At 39.7% G+C, this 22,719-nt stretch overlaps 1 protein-coding gene across 4 annotated transcripts in view; it reads right to left on the reverse strand.

The window, feature by feature from the left end:
* The window catches only part of LOC117303811 (LIM domain-binding protein 3-like), a 53,139-nt gene extending 35,218 nt beyond the window's left edge, over positions 1–17,921 (reverse strand). For all 4 annotated transcript variants that reach the window (XM_033788175.1, XM_033788177.1, XM_033788176.1 and 1 more), the window contains exons 1-6: positions 17,464–17,921; positions 11,342–11,493; positions 4,195–4,282; positions 3,559–3,755; positions 2,490–2,710; positions 296–407 (exon numbers count right to left, since the gene is read on the reverse strand). In XM_033788175.1, coding sequence (XP_033644066.1) covers positions 296–407; positions 2,490–2,710; positions 3,559–3,755; positions 4,195–4,282; positions 11,342–11,493; positions 17,464–17,568 — 875 coding nt within the window. In that variant the 5' untranslated portion in view covers positions 17,569–17,921. The remainder of the gene's footprint in view (positions 1–295; positions 408–2,489; positions 2,711–3,558; positions 3,756–4,194; positions 4,283–11,341; positions 11,494–17,463) is intronic.
* Positions 17,922–22,719: the final 4,798 nt, after the last annotated feature.

The raw sequence follows: 22,719 nt of genomic DNA on the forward strand, positions 1-22,719 counted from the left end.
CATGTCATGACATGGCGAAACATGCGGACACAAGGGTGGGTTTTCCCGTTATTTTCTCCCGACTCCGATGACCAATTGAGCCTAAATTTTCACAGGTTTGTTATTTTATATATAAGTTGTGATACACGAAGTGTGGGCTTTGGACAATACTGTTTACCGAAAGTGTCCAATGGCTTTTAGACACACATTTACCATCAACTCTTGTTTTTCAGGGGGGGGGGAGGAGTCATGGTTCATTCACTGATTCACTGGGTTGAGATCTTGACGGGTTGCGGTATGAGGGTTAAAAACTTACACTATTCCTAAGTTGCACCTGAAGCACATGGGTAGCGTGGGTGCTGGTCTGGACACAGCATGGGGTGATGCGGTAGGTGCTTTGACACTTCTTACACCCTGTGGTGGAGCATCTGTAAAGAGACAAAATGAGAACATCATATTATAGTTATTCAAGGTTTATGTCTTGACAGGAAATTACCTCTAGAACCAATGTGCACTTACATGTACACTATAGGTTACGCTAACTTTTACACTAAACCATCACCCTAACCTTTAAACTTACTGTTACACTAACCTTTACACTAACCTTTACACTAACCTTTACACTAAACCTTTACCCTAACCTTTAAACTTACTGTTACACTAACCTTTACACTAAACCTTTACCCTAACTTTTAAACTTATTGATACACTAACATTTACACTAACCTTTACACTAACATTTCACTAATATTTACACTAACCTTTCTACTAACCTTTACACTAAATTTACACTATCTTTTACTAGGATCTTCAACGGAAATTGACGAGCAAGGCCAAAAGATAGAGCACGAGTAAACAGACAAGTTCGAAAAAGCACATGCAGATTTCTAGTTTTATAAAGATGGAATTGCCTACCACAAAAAAGTGTGCACAGTTTTTTCAGTGTTACGGGCACAGATGAAAAATAAGAAAGTTATTGAAATTATTTCATAAAGAAGTTACGTTGATATATAATATTACAAAATTGTCTGCCGATTAGTTTGATATAACTGGATCCTGTCCATCCTGAATTATTTTTATTTTAAACCAGACATCCTTGCGTGTTTCTTATCTGGGCTTACTACAACTGCGCCTTTGATATGTTGTTTAAAGGATTTGGGTTCTTTTTCAAAATGTCCATAGATTTACATTAAACTTACAGGGTTTGAAGATAATGATAGTGGAAAGCTTCCCTTCAAATATTTCTTACTGAGGTGCTGTAGTTTTTGAGAAATGTGTAAAACAATGTCATGAAAATACGTTTTTAAATGCTTAAAAGAATTTTCATGACATTGATTTACTCATTTCCCCAAAACTACAGAACCTCAGCACGTAATTGTTTCAGGGAAGCTTTCTACTATCATTATCTTCAAGCTGTGTAAGTTTAGTGTAAATCTGTGGACATTGTGTTTTTTGTCCTACAAAAAGTACATAGACCCTTTAATAAAGATTCATAATTCAAAACCTCAGTGGCAATTTACTATCTTTATCTGTTTTTTTTTTTTGCCTGAGGCTAGTGCCATATCCAAAGGAATTCGGCGCTGGAATGTTCGAAGCTGGTTCAGCAAGCCTCTTAAGCCGAGATAAAACCCCACTAGGATCCGCTAATACAGCTGCCAACAGTGATGCCAGAGGAACAGACTAAAACATGGACAGGATTGATGATAGGACAACATGAGGGTACCATCTCGCCAAAGGAAAGAGTAATCCTAAGAAAACTATAAATAACAGTAAACTTGCGGAAACAACCATGTGATAATTTTCTTTTGAGGGAGTGTTGGCTCTGAAAAGAGCCGGTTTGGTCTCGGTGTTTCAAACAATATGCTCTGCTTGTCGTCAGGAACAAGCTGGAATGCCAGTGGTGATGCCTGATGGATCAATTTTTTTGTGGGAAGAAAAAGGTGTTTTTTTTTACCTTGAAATGTTGCTAGTCAGTATCTAGGATAATTATTTGAAACCCTAAATTTATACGAAACTTTTTTGCACACTTTGTGGTATTATCTGGACCCTCGCTTCTCGCTTAAAACTTTACTAGAAAGGATTAAGTGAGAGGGCCTAACCCATGCGTACATCCTTAAAGACTTTTAAGAGGGTAAACCCCAGGAGTATGTGGCAACGTGCCCCTGGTGGCAGTTGATTTAGGTTGTCAGCCCAAATCAGTTTAAGCATAGCCTTCCCCTTGATGTGGATGTATAGCCTTGTGATGTTGGGCAATCTCTCATAAAAAAAAATTCACCCCCAAACTAAACATTTTTTAAGGCCACAAGTTTTAAGTCCGAGACTCAAACCCAAGCTCTGCTGATCAGACACACCAGAGCCCGAGTCCGGTCGGCCATGACACGCCACAAACAGACAAAATGAAAGACTATAGATTTACTCGCAATTGGTAGCTTGTTCACATCTACAAATCTTTGATGAAATTCTGAAAAATTAAAACCTCCCCCAAGGAATTTTTTAATTTGGGACCTTACCCATTGCCGCCTCCTCTTCAGCGGTCATGCTCTGCAGCATCTTGAAGGAGCGAGACTGGGAACCGGGGTTGATGTACCCACCGTACCTCATCTCCTCATCATCACCTCGGTCGATGTACTGGGCAGGGGCCTGGCCGTGGCTGTAGGAGGGTGGCTCCTGGTAGGTAGGGGTGTAAGGCTTGGCGGCATGGCCGTACACTGGCGTGGACGCTGGCATATCACTATGAGAAATGTGTAGAATTGTTTGTCAGATTATGTGTTGATGGGTTGTTTGATTTGGGTGGATTGGGAGGGGTTTTGGGGATTTGCAAGGTCTTTTGGGGGAGGGGTCTTGGGGAAGGGAGGGGTCTTGGGGAAGGGAGGGGTCTTGGGGAAGGGAGGGGCTGGGAAGGGAATTAGAAGCCGGGGTGGTGAAGGGGGCTTGCAGGAGGGGATTTGGGAAAGGATTAGGGGGGTTGTAGGGGGACTTGGCAGGGACTGGGAGGGGGATTGGGAGGTGAGGTGTTTAGAGGGGGATCTGGAGGGGGATGGGGGATTTGGAAGGCAGCTTGGGAGGGAGACAGGAGAGGGGCTTGTAAGAAGGGGTGGGGCAGGGGGCTTGGAGGAGCGGGTTAGGGTGGAGGATGCGGTAGGGGTTTGGAAGAGGGTGTGGTGCAGAGGGCTTTGATGGGGAGGCTTGCAATGGTAGATCTGGGAGGGGGTTGGGGATTTGGGAGGGAGTTTTAGGAGAAGCCTTGGGGAGGGGATTCAGGAGGGGCGGGGGAGGGGGAGTTTGAGGTGTCTTGGTTAGGGATCAAGAGCGAGAGATTTGAAAGGAGGATGGGGAAGGAAGCTTGGGGAGGGGGATGGGATAAGGGCTTGAAAGAGGGGGGGCTGTGGAGGGGGCCTAAGGGAGGAGGCTGGTGAGGCGTTTTGGGGAGTTTGGGAGGAGTGGGTCTTAGGTAGGGTATTGTTTGAGAGGGGGATGGGGAAGGCGTCTAGGGGGAGGGGAATTGGGGTGGGAATTGGAAGAGGGGATTTGGAGAAGTGACTTGGTGAAAGGGTTGGAAGGTACTAACTCCATACTCACCCTCCAACACGTCCAGCAATCATTCCTTCCGTCTGGCCCTTGAAGCTGTCTGCGATGTTCTCAGATGAGTAGATCCCGACGGGAGAGTTGAATTGCTTGTGGACCACCGTGGCTCGACCCATCCCAGCGCCGGGACCTGGACTCGCTGCAAAAGGCTTGGCCGTTGCATTGTGTCCCGAGCCAGGATGATTGAAAGTCTGCAGTGTGAAAAAGGTTTGTTGCAAAGAATATTTTCAAAAAGATGGTCAACTCCCAGCCAAAACTCTCAACTTCAAGAAATATATGAAGCTGTTTTCAATTGAATCACTTTTAAAAAGTCAAACTTTTTACAAAGTAATTTGATACTTTTTGAAAAAGTTAAATTATACTTTGGACAATCTTTTGATTTTCTTTGCAAAGCATGCTTGAGAACAATGGAAACAGATTCGTATGTGTCGTGCACATGATTTGGCATTGAACCCCCTTTTGACCTCTTGGAGAGGATGCCCTACCCAAATGACATCATGTGCATTTAAGGTCTATTGGAAAATAAGCACATCAGAAAATTTTGACATTTCCCTTGCTCTTTTAAGGCTGCAAAATCGTGATATTGAGCAAAAGTCCCTCCTTGGAATAGGGGTAATAAAATGGACTTGCCTGTTTATTGGCGTGTAGTGACACACTAGTGACTGCAGCATCCGTCTCGTCCCTGTTGATCTTTGGCTTCCAAAGAGTTGCCTCACCCCTGTAAATTGAATGGAACAGACCATCAACTACTTTTCTATACATGGCAGGATTTAGAACCAAAAGCGACACAATGGGCTATGAATTCTCTGATTGCCGAAGGCCTTAGGTGTGGTATGCAGAACTTTTTATTCATGAAACTCCATGGTTTAGGATTCCAATTCTTTCTTGAAAGACTGTTCTGATGATGGCAAACAAAAGAGAGCGATTCAAGTTTAAGGCATGGTCATAGATAAACAAAAATTTGTGACCATAATGTTGATTAAATACAGGCAAAATTAAAAAGAAAGAAACAATACCAGTCAAATGTGCAGCTGAATATGGTTTCTACTCAGGTCAGGGTTTTCCCTCATTTCTAGATTCTATTTTAAATTGTTAATAATTTTTCTCAAAAAAAAAAAAAAAAAAAAAAAGTTTTAATAATTTTAGCAAAAAACAGTTAATGGCCCCCACCTCAACCCAAGCAGAGTTACCTTCTTGATAAAACATGGAATGATTATGCCAAGACATATCCAACGAATGTTTCCTCTATGGTTGCCCCTTTAGACCAAGGTTGGCCCTTTAGAGTAATGATAAGATGCTGACCCCAAGGTCAAACTTTATGTAACTTGGAATTGAACTCAAGGTCAGCTGGGTTGTCAGTTTGTGGTATGGCTATACCAGGGCATTATGTACACATTCCAAGCTGCTTTTACTTTAGGAATTCCAACACCATCCACACAGTGTGGTGTAAGTGCTTGGTCTTACCATGGAGCAAGGTCTAATCTCTGTCAGCCCTTTCTCTATGGTCTAAGCTTAAACCTTTCCACTCTTGAACTACGTGGTATAATAATCTGTTGAAGAAGCACGACCATCAAGGCTCCAAATTGGGGGAAAAACCCAATTGAGCTGGTCAATAAAAAGACAAGGCTAAGGTCTTAAGAGCAAGACTAGACTAAGGTTCTGCGAGCAAGATTAGGCTAAGGTATAGAGTTGGTCAATAACAAGACTCGGTTAAGGTCTTGAGAGCAAGACTAGACTAAGGTTTTGAGAGCAAGATTAGTAGAGCTGGTCAATAACAAGACTTGGCTAAGGTCTTGAGAGCAAGACTAGACTACCACCAGGTGCTCCTGTTTATGTTGAGGTTAAAGGCCTCATTGTTTCAACATGACATCATCTTGGATCATCAAGCCATTCCCTTCTCCAAACAAATACCTTATTTCCACCCATGCTTCCAGAGTGTGGTTTCTAGTCTGTGGTTTTGTGTGGGTCTGGTCAATCTGTGTTAGTGTAACCATGGAGCAATAAACTAGAGTGTAACAACAAGGTTGGATTACAACAGAAGGAAGTCTGTTTTCCTTTCACAGGAAAACCCCCACAGCATTATCATTTGAATGTGCACATTAAATATACACCAGACCAGGGCCCAACTTCATGGCTCTGCTTACCGCCGAATTCTGCGCTTACGATCACGATTCCCCGCTTACGTGCAAGCGCCGAATTTCTGCGCTAGCCTTGTAAGCGTAGAATGCCTAGTAACGTGAAGTACGCACGCGCAGAAGCCCAAATTCGTCGCTAACCCGTGAAATACGCTTGCCATAAGTACAGAATTCCCTGCTTCCGTAAGCGCCGATTCTGTGCTTACTGTAAGCGCCGATTCTGTGCTTACGATAAGCAGAGCCATAAATTGGGCCCTGTAGAATAACAAACCTGTGAAAATTTGGCCTCAATTGGTCAATTGCAAGAGAATAATAAAAGAAAAAAAAAACACCCAAGTTGTTTAATAAATTTGTGTGCTTTCAGATGCCTAATAAAAGGCTTCAAGCTTGAAGTCTTTTAATAATAGAGTATGAAAAATTACCTCTTAAACAAAAACTACATTACTTTAGAGGGAGCCGTTTCTAACAATGTTTTATACTATCAACAGCTCTCCATTGCTTGTTATCGAGTAAGTTTTTATGCTGACAATTATTTTGAGTAATTACCAATAGTGTCCAGTGCCTTAAAATTTCCGGAATATTACCAAAGGTGTACCTCCCTTTAATTATTTTTTGCCTCAGTATTTGACATCCCAACTATCTGTCGTGAGTCACTTCTCCTTTTTTCTTTTTCTTTTACACATTGACGAAGCGTGGGCACAAGAGTCTTCATAAAGAGATTATAATCTAAAGTGATATCGTCATCGGCCGCGGAACGACTGACTAAAACTGAATACCCAAGCAGTAAAGGATGAGTCAAGCTCGCCTTGAAAAATGAAATGTACAATTACAGTGAACCGAATCAAAAACACGAACGATGTTTATGGATGAAATTTACGTTATGTACATGTCGCCTTATGTAGTAGTGTGCATTGGTGTGTAACGTCACAGACACTAACCTTTTATGGGAATTCATATGAAAAGATTCTGTCACCAGCTTTACAATTTACCCCTTATTGTCAGACAGAGTGGGGGATATTTCGGTCACCCTGTACTGATTTTGGTCGCCCTTTTTAGAATTAGAGGCAACTGAGCTCCAAGGTCAAATTCAGTTCTGCAATGTACCCATTTTCCAATAGATGGAGTGCTTTGGAGTTGAAGACAAAATTACAAGTCTCCATCGAACAAAGATTGACAAAAATAGGGAGACTGCAAACATAGGTCTAGAAAGCTCAGTTGGTAGAGCGTCGGCACGTTAATCTGGAGGTCGACTCATTGGTACAAATCCCACTCTAGTAAATTGTTTTTTTGTTTAACCCAAATAAAGTCTCTAACCTCACAACAATTTAAATGGTGTGAAACCCCTGGTAATGAGGATACAGATAAGTGTATACACGTACCTATCTTTTTTTCTTTTTTTTAAATGCAGACATGCTTTGAGTGTGAAACACTTTTATTCAATTACCAATCGCACTGGGAAACCCTATTTCCGGATCCTGTCGGTCACACTTGGTATGTTACTGAACGTGTTTGAATGAGCAAAACACACATTTGTTGACAGTTTACATGCGTTGCCAATTTGAGTGTGCAAATGAGAGAACCATTGGTAAACTGATTTGGTGACATAGGCAACAGGGCAAACAGTCTCCACATTGAAAGTTGTAGTTCTCTTTTGGTAAAAGGCACCCTATGAGGAAATTGTATATCTCTACTGGATCATTTCAAGGGCACCAAGGCAAGTATCTGGCCTGGTACCCACTCAGTTTCCCTTGTAGCTTATTAGCCTACTTGATAAAAATTTAAAAAAAAAACAACATTTTACCAAGGACATTTAAGAGAACATCTGTTTGGACTTATCTACAAACTCTCACTCTTTAATTTCCAGTGCTTAATGGGTGAGATTTATGAATGGTCTGATTGTGGTCATTGGGGGGGGGGAGGTTGCTTTTATTGTACATTGGCTAATAACATGAGTCATGACTGGGGATGACCAATCAACATTCCTGAGGGATGAGTTAAGACAATAGCTGTCATTCCTTCAACAAATCAATGGGAATTTACAGGGAATAAAATTCACCGATTGTTATGACTCATATGAGACTACTTCTGTAAATTATTCTTGTTTGATTCAATGTAATTTGTTACTGAAGACATCATTTACAATAAAGATTTGTGTTTTTAAAGCGGTGGACACCTTTGGTAATTGTAAAAGACCAGTATTCTCTCTTGGTGTTTCCACACATAAATGCATAAAAATAACAAAGCTGTGAACATTTGGACAAGAAAAAAAAAAACTTGTTGCACAAATTTGTGTGCTTTCAGATGCCTAAAAAAAGGCATTTGAGTGAGAAATTACCTCTTTCTCAAAAACTGTGTTACTTCAGCGGGAGTCGTTTCTCACAATGTTTTATACTATCAACAGCTCTTGCTCGTTACCAAGTAAGTAAGTGAGTAATTATCCATTGTCCAGTGCCTGTAACTCTTTCACACACGGACAGATCGCTTAGGGACTGGTATTAAGCCTTCAGAAAAATAGCTTTAGAACAAATGATAATTGTCGCACTGCCACAAGAGTTGAAAAGAGGGCTTTTCAGGCAAAAATGTTTACTCAGGACACTGAAAGCATGAGTGCTACATGTTTTTGATGAAATTTGAACTAGTTGGTCGGATGTGTGTTTATTTAAAAAACAGACCATAGAATCACTTACTCTCCCATGAAAACAAAGACACACTTTCCCTTTTAAAACATTTCATTAAACAATTCAAATAGTTTGTCCGTGGTTGCTCTTTCATCACCGATCATTTCTACACCATTACCTTGTAACAGAAGCCTATAATGTATAAAACCCAGTTCACCCACATCAGGCGGAAATAGTCGAGTTACTGTTACATAAAACAGGATCCACCTCTTCCTGATACATGCAAATTCAACAGCTTTTTATTCTGTTATCCACATTTCCAGTATGGTTAGTGTTATGTTTCATTACGCATGATCTAAACCTCTGTCAAGCTCCAGTTCTAAAGAGGTCCTTTTTTGGGGGGGGGGGGGGTGGGGGGGGGGAGAAGCAAAACGGAGTTTCTATGGCCTTCCTCAATGACAAAGATGTGACTTGCAATAAAAGGGGAAAATATTTCAGACAAACCTTTCCGCAATATCGCATTCTAATAAAAAGTAGCTTATCATGTAGAGGGCTCATAAAAATGGTTTGGGTACTTTTTGTGTGACACAAAACACAGACGTCCACCTAGGTTTATGATGAGGGGATTAATGTCACTACTTGATCTACAAAAGGTATCAAACCAAGGCACTCCAACTTTTCATGCTTCAACTTTTCCTGCAAGGTATTTTGGAGCTATAACTCATTTTTCATTTTTCCTAACACCCCCACATCCTTCACCTTAGTTTGACCATGGAGGAAGAATGGTTTGACGTTCTCTTTTTGTCTGATATTGAGACTAGATAAAGGACATTTTCGGCATTCCTTGTACCTTATTATTTTACCAGTCTAAATTTAGCAAGAGAGATCAAACAGTGCAATGTGATCCGTGTATTTATCACTGATCAAGTGAGATGGAAATGACCTGGGCCCAATTTCATGGAGCTGTTTTTGAAGCGCAAAAATAAGCACCTACATTTATAAGCTTAGCAGTTTGCTGGTTACTACCCAAAATACCCTGTCATTTTTGACTGGTAACCTACTCATTACTCATTAATGCTAAGCAGGGATTTTATAAGCATTATTTTCTGTCTTAAGCAGCTCTATGAAATTTAACCCTGGGCCCAATTAATTTTTAATAGAGCTAATTAAGCACAAAAGGTTGCTCAGCAATTATGCTTAGCACATTTAGGTTGCCACCCAAAATAGCCTGTTGCGTACAATTTGTGTTGCCGGTAAGCAGCTCATTTCTGCTATGCGGAAAATTGTTAAAAGCAATGAATTCTGGTTTATCAGCTCTATGAAATTGAGCATGATTTTGTTCTGCTGGTAGCTTCTTAACACGTTAGAAGGAAATTTTTGCCTCTGCGCGTCTGTACTCAAGCTCAAATTTTCACAGGTTTGTTATGTCATGTATATAATGGTTCACACAAATCATTAGAACATTCTACAGGACTTTTTTGTCAGCTCTACCAATCCTGTGTTATAACAGGTCTGAAACCTTTCTCTTCTTTAAAGGAACGTTACAGAGTTGGTAAGAAACAAAAACCGTGAAGATCACATGTTTACATAAAACTTAAACGGTCTAATGATGATGATAGTAGAAAACATCCCTTGAAATATTTCTCTCTGAAATTTCATATTTGATGAGAAATAAATAATCTTTCGCGTTTGGAGTTTATTGCTCAGTGAGCGTTTTAGTCAATTATGTTTTGGCATCGATGCAATGCAAAATTTGTGATCGGTTTTTCACTGTTCTCTCGTGACCTAGATGGCCGATCGATCTCAAACTTCTACAGGTTTGTCAGTTTATGTATATTTTATGGTGGATTACATAAAGTGCTTACACTGCCAGCAATTTCGCTAGCAAAACCAATTCTGTAATGTTCCTTTAAGATGAATTCAGACTCACTGGTATGCTGAGGCTGTGAGACTGTCTGCCACAACCATAAATGGTTAGGCGGTATCAATTGAATTGCTTGTCTGATATATTGTCGTTGGGGTCATGCAGGAGAGTATTGTCAATCTTAGACACAGTGGGTACCAGGACAAGGGTGGGTACCAACTAGGGCAGAATTTAAAGAGACAACCCTGAGACAAGAACTCCTCTAAAAGGCACTGGTAGGAGTGCTGTTGATGTAGTCTAATACATTTTGAGAAACGGCTCCCTCTGAAGTGAAGGGATGCTTATCTTTCATTATTCTCTTGCATTTTCAGTTACCAGTTGAGTTCAACTTTTCACAGGGTTGTTATTTTATGCATGTTGGGATACACCAAGTAAGAATTACTTGTCTTTGACAATTACAAAAGGTGTCCAGTGCCTTTAAAGGGAAGGCACACTTTTGGAAGAGTTACTTAATCTACATCCTCTATAGGTTCCCATATGTAAACGAGCCCTACAAACGCCCCTTTTAAAATTCCATAAAACTCTGGGGTCATGTTTTTGAGATAATGGCAAAATGTTCACAGTTTAGTTTAGTTTGTCAGGGACTTGAGCACTTTCAAATCGGGCTTTTTTAATTTAGTCAACTAAACTAAACACCAGTGATCTAAGGGGTATCAATGCCATTTCGTGGACAATGAACTGTAGTCTTCAGACAAAAATATTTCTTTCTGGGATTGGTTCTGGGTGTTTATAATTTAGTTGTGATTTTTATTGAAAACAAACAGGATTGGTATGGATTTAACCCACAACTTCTCTCTCCAATAAAAAACAACAATGAAATCCTTTCTTCTGTCATGGACACCTCTTAAATTTACAGTGACATAAATTTGGAAGAGTACAAGTAAAATAGTTTTCACTGTGTAAACAGTCTACACTGGTGGTGGTGATAGAATGACAAGCGAAAGCTTGGAGCTGTAGGAAAAGTAAACATTGCTCCAGTTATAATAGGGAATTTACGACTCTGTTTTTCGACCACATTATTATTGTTAGGAACTACATCGTAGTCCCAACTCTTTGTCAACCTCAGTGCCTTTTATGAAAATAAAATTAGCAATTTATACCTCTGAAGTTTCAGGTTGAGGTTTCCGGTGGCACCCTTGATGTGGCTCTGAGCGTCAAGATGCGTCAGTTTTTCCGTCTCCATGCCATTGATTGAAAGAACGCAATCGTTGGGAAGGATACTGCAGTTGGCTGCCTTACCACCAGGGGTCACCTGTGAGAGGTCATAGGGCAAAGGTTAAAGATTAATATTATAAATTTATGGAAACTTAGGCTGTCTTTACCCACAGTGCATCTCAGCGACTCTTTTTGTTTGATCATTGCTTAGTATTTTTGTGATTTACCCTAACCTACTCCTAACCCCAACCTAAACACTATAAACCATAACCCTAAAAACATCTATTTTAGCATGTACAACAGATTTTCGTGACTCTCCTGAAAACATTGATCTATGACTTTCATTTTTTTCTCAAAAATGAAGCTGAAACTTCTACAGGTAAATTATATTCTGTCTTCATTCATATGGAGTAGGGATTCATGTCAAGGCCAAAAACTTGATCTACAAAAGGTATCAAAACCCTTCAAAGTTATAGAACATCCTGGTCAAATTATTCAATCCATTCATTTTGGTACTACCATGGTACTACACAGTACCCAATGCCACTCCCTGGATAAAAAAATACCCAGAGCAAAAGCATTGTTGGACCCCAACAACTCCCCCATAGGCACTGAAAAACACTCTATTCAACAACACTGAATTGACAAGGGATCATGCGGTGAACCTGAAAAGGTTAACCCCCAATACTGGGAGCTTTTGAAGGGAACAAGGGCCATTACAAGAGGCCCTGTGTTCCTTGCCAAAATGGAGTAAGAGATTTGCATCTTGCAAAAGGGAGTTCTAAAACTGAAAACTCAATCCTGTTTTGGTTTTTTTCCAGTGAAAGTTCTGTCAGGGTACAGTGCTATAGGCCTGTAACATGGTGTGGCCATCTTGATTTTACACCATTCCAACTTATTGTAACCAAACTGAGGCTGAACGAAATAATAGTCTGGTGTCATGTTTGCGCAATGAATGTTAGCATTCATTACTGGTATTGGAGACGGGGAACATGACCAAGATCGTGACAACATGATAATGGCTGGTCTATACAGGGCTTTCGTTATAGACACACGCTCACTAAATAAAAAAAAGCTCCCCCTTCACCCCCAACCTTTAAACACAATTAATCCAGAGATAATAATGTCTTCCTAACTGGCAACACCAATCCAATCAGTAACAATCTTCCTAATGCTGTAATGGATTTACGACCCAGTTGTTATCTCCGCCAATATAACTGGCACAAATTTCAAGGCTAACATGTGTACACAACAGATCAGAGCGTGGTGACAATTAATTGTGAAGAGCATACAGACTTTGAGAAGTAATTTGAAGTTGGGTGTATGAATGAATTTGGGATTTTAATGAGGCTGAAGGTTTTGAGACTGTTATGTCACCATGTTAATTTGTAACAATCTGTAAACCAGCCCACAACAAACAGACTGTGTCATGTGCAAGCATGGAGCTTCCTCCACGATTGCTCCATGGTTGCAAGGAAAGTAAATTAAGACGTGTAGACCAGGGCCAATTTGAAATGGTGGATCAGATCCAGAAAAGTGGATTCCACAAACATGGTCATTTCTGACTTTGCTAGGAATGGCAGGGTTTTTGCAAGTGTTTTTTGTGTGACTGCTGAAATCAAAGATGGGGATTAGAGCTCAGCAGGCCTGGAATTTCATATTTGAACATGTTGAAAGGGCAAGGCCGTTTCATTTTGCAAAGGGCACTTCCATTGGGAATTCTTCAAGTCATTGGGAATTTTTTGAAGGGCACCAAGGCCAAGAGCAGGGGCAATGTTTGTGGCCTACAACTACAATGTACAAGTGTGTAATTCCAGGCGTTGAGCTGGATCAAAGCACTGGACCAGTGTAAATGCGATTGGTGATAACATTGTACAATGCCTATCATTCCTAATCCTCATTTCTGGAATGGAAATGTAAAACTACTGTTCCAGTAGTTGTATCATGAGTAGGGGGATGTAATAGGATATTATAGCTGGCTTAAATGACTGATAAAATTCCTGAAGTTTAATCAAATTAGATTGCCAGAGATTGTACTGAAATGTGAAATGAACAATGTAAACAGCTGTGGGTAGGCCCATCTTCCTCCATGGTAGGCCTAATCATTGGCAATCTCAGGCAGTGTGGACACGGTAGTCCGGCTGACAATTTCACCAATCTCTTCATAACTTAATCTTATGACTTAGGACGCATTGAACCCATCCTACGTTAGGATTAATCCAAGTGTTTCGTGAAATGGGCTGCAGTGCCTGTAAATTTAGCATTGAACTGTAATGAATACGCCATACTGGCAGAGCATCGCTTAATTGCTGGTACATGGCAGGCCTGGAATTTCATCTAGAAGAGGGCAAGGTTATTTTCATTATGTAAAGGGCATTTCTATTGGAAAATCGTAAAGTCTACGGGGAAACTTTATTCAATGGCACCAAGGCCAAGACCAGGGCACCAGAGGCAATAGCCTCCCTGAACCTTCAGGCTATTATTGCTCCATGAGGCTATGCAGGGCTAGAATTTAGGGGGGAAATCCACAATACCACAGCCTTGGCTTGTAAGTTACAATATTTTCTGGTCAGCATTTAGTTTACAATTACAAGACCAGATAATGAGAAAGAGCTTTCTACAATACAAGTTTAAAATGTACTAATATGTTGTAAACTCTTTTTATCTGAAAAAGCACTTTAGAAGCAGAGCGCATCCATCACTCTAACATACAGTATTTGTGCAAGGAATGTGGGACTACATTTGAATTATGGGACCTAATCCTTGTCTTAGGCTTTAATACGCAACAGTAAAGATAGTACACAATAAGTGTGAGGTACGTTTAGTCAATTGAATTTAACACAAGACCACCAATCCCGAGGTCACTGGCCCCAGGTCAGTGACCTCAGGACTGCAGTCCTGTGTTAAATTTGGGGCCGTTGCCCCCATTGCCCTAGTCTTGGCCTTTTTTTGGTGACCCTTCAAAAGTTTTTGATAGACCTGAATTTTCCAGTGGAAGTGCCCTTTGCAAAATGGGCTCCTTTTGCCCTAGTCTTGGCAGGTGCCCTTTCACAAGTTTCCAATAGACTATACTGATAATAAATTTTTCAATGAAGGTGCTCTTTACAAAATGAAAAACAACCCTGCCCTCTCAAAGATGAAAATCAAGGCCTGTTCTACTCCTTTTTGGTGGGCAGCAGGGCTTGTTTTGAGGGTGGCCCATACTCCTGGCCTACACCTTTTCAAATTCCAGACCCTGGAAAAACAATATTGACCCTTGATTTTAATCTATTTAAGAGTCAACAATTGTCCGCAAGTTAATATTTATCCCCACACACAAGGGGGATAAGGCACTTTTTATGCTGATGCAATTTCAACGCCAGGTAACGAAATTAAATACTTCATTTCAACTGGGTCACAGCTTGTGTTCATTTTTTTCTTTTTTAATATCGACAACAATGGTTGAATAATTGCAATATTGCGTTGGACAACAGCTGCTGGCATTGGGCCCCGACTGGGTGTTAGGCAAAATCAAATATGAAACATAATGAGGATTTTATCACAGACAATCTCTGAAGCGTACGTATCACTGATATTTTGTTTTAGACAAAGGGGCTCTGAATTGGAAACTTGGAGTTTATATTGGAATGGAAAATGGTTGCATTTAAAACTGGCTACCTGAATATTTAAAGGGCACCAAGGCAATCAAGGGAGTGTGAGATATGGTGGACAATACATGTTGGAGTGCACTGTTTGGCTTGAATATTAAAGACAAGCTTCCCAAACTATAGAGACATAGTATTGTGGCCTGCCATACCTCACAAAACAAATCCTGAATGATAGGCCTACCTTTAAAACAATTGCAATTCTGAAAGTCTCCCATTTAATGTTAAAGTAATTATGGTTTATGTTTTGGTCATTGTAGCGAGTGCGATCCCGGCTTCTATAGAGACATTTCTATTCTGGATGGGTTTAACATTCTGTGTACATAGGCCTATGTGAAAAGTGTCACATAATGGACCTTAAAACCGTTTCAAGGACAGAGTAGGATGAAACTTTTCATGGTGATAAACTAACTATGAGCAGTGTGTGGTAAAAGTCACCACTATTGTGAATATTCTTTTTGAGTGGTTTCAAGGACATTCGTACACAGATTGTAAACAAGTCTATTTTTTAGTGAGTGGTGCACTGCATGACGAAGCAAAGCATGTACCAGTAGAATGAAATATTATACACACAGACACCCAGAATGGATCAATATTTTGTGTTTATTCTAATCCGAGGTCGACAGGAGTTCAAGAGCTTTCAAATGTGACAGAGGTAGGGACAGTAAACGAGAATTTACTCGCAGACAGTATGGACAGTTTGTGTGGGTATATTATTTCAGAATTTGACCTTAGCAGTCGCCTACAGCCTGCTCACAAAATGCAAGGGAATTGAAAGGCGAATAAAACAGTGGAAGATGAGCCCAAACACTTCAAATTTTGTGTCGGCAAAAGTGAATCCTTGTTTTCAGGATTCCTTTTTTTTGGGTGGTGGGGGGGGGGGGGGGGAGTTTCCCTGTATGATTATTATGCATTATTGAATGATTAATCCAAGCAAATGTTTTTGAAGCAATACTTTGGGGAGAGGGTTTTGGTAAAAGAAGTAGCTCTCTCAACAAACATGCAAGGCCTTATTATGTTTTACAAATTACAGTGACTTTCTTTCAAGTCACTTATCATGTGAACATTGTTATGTCTACCATGGAGCAATAAACTAGATTATTCCATGATAGTGGTAATGAGTATTTCCCACCACAAACTCAAGCCCTGTTGTTTACAAAATTTCATCAACAACCATAGCATGGAGCTTGGCTCCTGTGTTTGTCAGACATTCATTGACATTCTTCTGTTATAAATGTTAGACCATGGAGAGACAAGATGTATTCATTCTGTTGTTACAACTCGGAGTCTGAGTCACCAAACCAGCTGGAAATAATTCAGGCTCATCATTAACATAACAATTGAAAGGAATGTTTGTAGAATACAGAGTAGCCTTACCACGCTTTCTGAAAACGAAGCTTGTTTTGAAAAACTAACAAGCATGAAAAATTGCCAAAAGTGTACAACTTAATTCTTTCCACTGTGTGTATTGCATCTGGGTTCATTACACAATTGTATGGCAGGGTTAGCCCTTTTATTTATTTTCAGCATGTGACCAGTTAGCATGTCATTTCATTAGTTTGTTTGCTTTTTCAATAGTCCATTTTCAAATGAATAGGGATGCTTTGGAGAGAATTTTGACAGGGGTTTGAACTGGCATTTGGCCAGTGAAACACTATTTAGGGAGAACGCAGTACTGTAGAGGCTCTATGGGCAAATTTTCTGCTTGACACCATTAACTTATCCGCCATAAATTATATTAACTCAAATTACACTGAGTTTTATTTATACTTATAAACAAGAAGGTTTACCGCATGTACATTGTATCCAGAAAAAAGGGCAGAATTGAATAGAAAAAAAAGAAGGAAAAAAAATTAAGAAAATGGTAGCGTCGAGCGGAAATTTTTCCAAGGAGATTTTAAAAGATTTGTTTTAATTATAGGCCCAAAGTTTAGAGAACCCTCTTTCTCCATTTTATTTTGCCAATTAACAAAAGTTTTTAAAAGTTTAACATCCTGGGTTTTTTGTATTGATTTGACAGACCTACACATGCAAAGAATGAAATTTAAATTTCTGTAGTATAATATGGAGAATGGGGTTTTGGTTGGTTAAAGGTAGGAGCTAGGTTGGTAGGATAGGAGGCGTGGCACAATTCATGTTTACTTCAAAACACACTTGTAACCAATGAAAAGTTGTGTTCTAAAATTAGTGTAAATAAGGGAGACAATTCACAAAGTGACTGCATTTGTTGGAAACAAAAATTAATTATCACTGTTAATTATTTAGGGACATTTATTCCAAGCATAATGGTACACTAAAGACAAAGGGCAGTACATAGCCAGCAACCAAATCGTTTGCTGTAAAATCTCGACATTCTGATCGTGTACCTTTCACTTTCAATTCACTGAAGAAAACAAATTGAAAATTAATAAAATAAATCTTACCTTGGAGATGTATAGTGGAGTGTTAAAATCTCTACCACCAGCAAGACGAAATCCCCATGGCCCTGGACCAGGGATTGTTATATTGAACATCTTATCCGCCGGCATTGTCCCTTTAAATCGCTCTCAACTCTGGGAACAAAAATGAAGTTTCACTACACGACGAAGCTCCGAGTGGACCAACGTACAACAATCGTCCTGCCGTGTTTATGGGTGGGTCCGCCCCGTAGAGTTTCCAGCTCTGCACGGTGAAATAAACGGAAACTTGTATAAAAACCAGGTTTTATGCCCCTCCAAAATGTGTGATTTTGAAGGCAAAACTGGCCCTGGTTTATTCCAGAGATTTGGCCCCCACGTCACTCGAGCTGGCGACTATTTTCCAGAGCACTTTCACCGCAAATACCAGGCTATCATGGCATGAATTCCAGCAATGTTGCCCGCACATGAACTACCTACATAACTTTTCTGCATGGGTGTTGCGGAAGTGTAGTTCAACGAGTAGTTGAAGCGCCGCCTATTCGATTGACTCCCTAAGTTGGCAGGAAATTGAGATGAAGGGCGACACCTGTTGGTAGTGTGTAGGTTATTAGAAAAAAAAATCCATAATCTACTTTGAAAACTGCTGAAACGAATGACAAAATAATAACTCTCAATCGGTACATTTAATTTTGTTGGCATATAAATAGCCTTTTGCCCCATCCATAGTTTCTAGTCCCTGTGTTTCTGTACCCTAAATTTCAGGGGAAAAAATGAAAAATGTTTGCCAGTTAATATCAAATTTTCATTAATTTACTTTACCTTTCATAAAACTGTCAAACAGTGACACATTTCTCTGCTAAGCAAAACTTAAGAGGGGCATCAGTCAAAACAATATAAACTTAACGTTATTTCAGCTGATAGCATGTTTCTGCAATACTTTTATGCTTATAACGATTGTGCTTACAAGCTTTATGAAATTGCGTCCTGTCATGCTCCATAGCTTCATAGACCTTTTCGCAAATACCGGGGCGTGCGCGTAAAGCTTGGAATTAGGTGCATTGTGGTCTAGCTGGTATCCAAATTTGATCCATATTATATCCCACAATGCACCTCATTCAACAGTCTGCGCTTGTGCATTGGTATTTGCGATAAGGTCTATAATGACAAAGGTCATGGGTTCGAATCCTTCCCGAGTAATTATGCATGATATTTTTTACAGAGCTCGGGAACCAAGCTGCCATCATAATAACAATGTTTAAAGAATCCTCAAGCTTAAACAAAATGTCATAGCAAGTATGCACCAGACTCATATTCTCTACTGGGAATGATTTCTTACCGCATTTTTGACTAAAAAAAGAAGCTTCACTCCCCCCGAATCCCACATCCAGTGACAAAACGGAAACAATTGAATAAGTGGAACGGAAATGGCAGGCTTGATCCAGGAAATACGCGAGACACTGGGTGCATAGCCAATGGGGAAATTGCCCTCTGATTTATAACATGAGACCTGCTTCCTCTGTGTCCAAACCCAACTCCTCAGACGTCTATTTAAAAAGACACTCACACTAAGACCCTTTTCGAAACCACGGCTTCTAGGCTCCAGATTCGGCTCAGGCCAAACTTGTACGTGCAGTTGTTTGATTTTGGGAGTGCTTTTGCGTATGTAGCCTAATGCTCTACGTGATTCGGGCTTCAGACGAGAGGACGGAGCCTGAAGCCAAATCCAAAGCCGAAGCCGTGGATTCGAAAAGGGCCTATGTACAATGCCCTTACGTTCTTCACCAGCCAACTTGTCAAAATGTAATTGTTTCAGACACATTATGGGTTATAGGAGGATCACTACCAGTTACTTTGACCAATAAGAATCGGGATGCGCGGGGGGGGGGGGGGGGCGGAGGGTTATTTAAATTTGGGGGCTCCTTCATGTGGCAAGGTAACTGGACAGATGACTGACAGTTCTCTGGAAAGGCTCTTACAGCAAGTCAGAATTCGGCGTTGATGGGAGGGATTCAAAAGTCATCCAAATGTTCATTAGGGACCAATCAATTTTCAGATATAAAAATAAATCCTAAGCATTTTAAATCTAAGAGGTAGATTGGTCTCTAACAATCCTTTGGGATTAACTTTCCGATCCCTCCCATTTTGTGATAATTCGGAGTACTTTTCAACAACTTCGTTCTCTTACCCCGTGTGAGATGTTCTTCCCGTGGGAGGTGTGTCAGTTTTTTATTTTGAAGCGTCTAGGATTACTCACACGACAATATTGATGTCAACGTGTAAATCTTTCGCAGACACTTATTGGTCGCGTTCCTGGTCTGCAATAACGATACTAATACTGATTCTCCTAACAAAGAGCTCCCAGACTATTTTGCCCTGGTAACCAGGGCCCAATTTCATAAAGCTTGTAAGCAACCTGCTAAGCCAAGCCAAATCTTGCTAATCAAAAACCGGTTACCAGCCAACATGCCATAAAGTTTATAGTATTGCGACTGGTGCCCCACGTTTGTTTGTTTTTTTTTTTTATACAAAAGAAAATTTGCTAAGCAGTATTTTCTGCTATGAAAGATCGGCCCATCTATTAGTATTAGTCTGTTTTATTTTGAGCTCGATTGTGGTATGAGGTTCCCCTCCTATTGTGTTCTTCATTGGTTTTTTTCTGTACAAGTGGCGACGAGTGAGATACACGGGGGAGGGTTGTCTTCTGTCACACATATTGGTTTTAATGGGGAAGACACACACAAAACACAGATTATTCTTTCGAGTCCACCATCTACTCTTCAAATGTTCGGACCAAGATTGGGCACATCTCACAGCCTTCTTGTTTGCTGCCGCAGGTCTTCTAGGCAGCACAGCTCCCCAAGGGCTGGGCATCGTAGAAGGTGTGGCATAGATTGGAGTGAAGTGCCACAATTGCAATTGATGTCATCATCGTCAGTATACCCTCATTTCATCATGAAACTAATACCACTTGACAGTAGAAGATTTCATCATCAAAGATGATTATAATTCACTCATGATGATCATTCCTCGACTTAAACGAACAAATAATTGCCAGCTTAGGTGAGCTTACTTTATGACAGCTTTGACGGAGCAGAGGAATTTCTCGCACGCGACTTTTTCTACGCGTATGGCCTCCAGAGTTCATCCCCGCTGTGCAAAATCGAGAATGCCTCCCGTCAACCAAACCTAAAGACAGTTTGTCTTTATTTGGCTATCCTATCATGCCGGCATGGAATATTATTATTATGATTATACATATCAACCTTCATCATCATACTCGAAAATTAAATACATAGATGAACAGAAAAATATAAAGGCTTCATTTGGTTGTGGAGTTTTCAGATGAACGGCTGGGTTGGCATTCTGATGTTGAAGGAGGATTTTTCGATTTCTTGCAGTGAGGTGTTTCGTTGGTCCTTAGGGGGTACTAAAGAAGTTTTGGACGGTGCAACTTTACGGTGGCTTGGCGGTTGTTAGGTAAAAACAGCCCACGTCACTCTTTGAGAGAGCGCATCGGCAGAGAGACAACTTCGCACTTCGGAAAAGGTAAATTTAAAGCTTAATTATTTCATAATTAATATTTACCATAAAAATGTTTTGTGTAAATCTTACGTGCAATTATTGTATGGTTTTGGATCATTTTGATTATTATTATTCGGAGAAGTATGACAAATTAAACCGTACTTTTTTCGCTATTGAAAGTGAAATGTATTATTCGAAGCCAACCATTTAAATTATAATTATTAATGAATCATTTCGATGATGGTGTGAAATTTTTCAAAATCGATATTACCATAAACAGATACAACAATAAATTGCCTTCAACGGCGACACAAATTGCGAACGAAAGAAAACACTGCAAATGAGAGCCGGACTTCCGAAATGTGCATCATATTATTATTTTGTTAATTAGAAAATTAGACAAAATACATGGTAAATAGTACCGTTATTCAAATAAAAGTGCTTTTGAAAATTCAGATAATCATCTAAAAACACCCATTATTGTGTGTTGTGTGTAATCGGTCCTCGCTAAACACAAATTAATTGGTAAATCAATACATGGGTAGTAATATTCACAGATAAAAAGATCATTATTTCGTAATTTCTTCGTTTCAAAAAATTAACATTTAATCTATAAAACTAAATTAATCAACATTGCATCTATAATTTTCAATATACATGTAGCGTCAATATTGTTCAAAAGATTTTGGTTTCCCATTATTTTCAATACAAGTTTATGATTATAAACATCTAGCCAGGCATAAAAATGTTTTCGGATAAGTATAATAAAAAAAAAATCATCTGCCCAACGAAATAATGTGAGCAATTTCTAGCCATTGAGATATTCCAAATATTAGCCCTGGACTAAATAATGCGCCGACTATTTTTAGATGAGGGGAAAAATAGTTGCGAGGGTAAGAATTCGGTCACGTGATGTGACTATACTCACACACTGTGAGAAAAATGTTGATGTTATTATTGCTGTAACATCAAGTAAGATTATGTCTATGTCTTAAACACAGAGCGATGGTCACTGACGGTCGAGATTGTAAATAATTTGTATAAGAAAATTTTCATTTTTGTTTTTCATTTTGTTCCACCATTTTGTTTACTGATTTTTATTAAGATTTTTATTGACTTAAAGGCAGTAGACACTATTGGTAATTGCTCAAAATAATTGTTAACACAACAGCTTACTAGGTAATGAGCAATGGAGAGCTGTTGATAATATAAAACATTGTGAGAAACGGCTCCCTCTGAAGTAACGTAGTTTTTTGAGAAAGAAGTCATACCAGCTGATGAGGTCTCGAAATCAAGCATCTGAAAGCACACAACTTGTGCGACAAGGGTGTTTTTTTTCTTCCATTGTTCTCTCGCAACTTCGACGACCAATTGAATTAATTTTTTCGAATTTCAGACCGGAAGAGTCTATATATATATATATATATAGGAGTGGCTTCTATAATGGAAAAAAAAAATGGGATTTCAGAATAAGACGAAAAAGAAGGGGGAAAAGATAGATTTTGAAACATAATAATTGTAGTTTCGTTTGTTTTTTTGTTCATTTCAGATTTATGCGTGTGATAATCAAAATATGGGCGACAGAGGGCAGCACGTCGTGCGGCCCATCCAGCCCAGTCTGCAATATTGGACTCCACACTCAAAAGCAAAATGTGGATCTGCAAATTAGAGAAACATGAAACAAGTCTGTTTCCTGCAACTGTATTTAAATCGATTGAAGGTGCAATATTTATTATAACATTGATGTAAAAGACAATT

The sequence above is a fragment of the Asterias rubens genome, chromosome 20, assembly GCF_902459465.1.
Source record: "Asterias rubens chromosome 20, eAstRub1.3, whole genome shotgun sequence".
NCBI classification, from domain to species: domain Eukaryota; kingdom Metazoa; phylum Echinodermata; class Asteroidea; order Forcipulatida; family Asteriidae; genus Asterias; species Asterias rubens.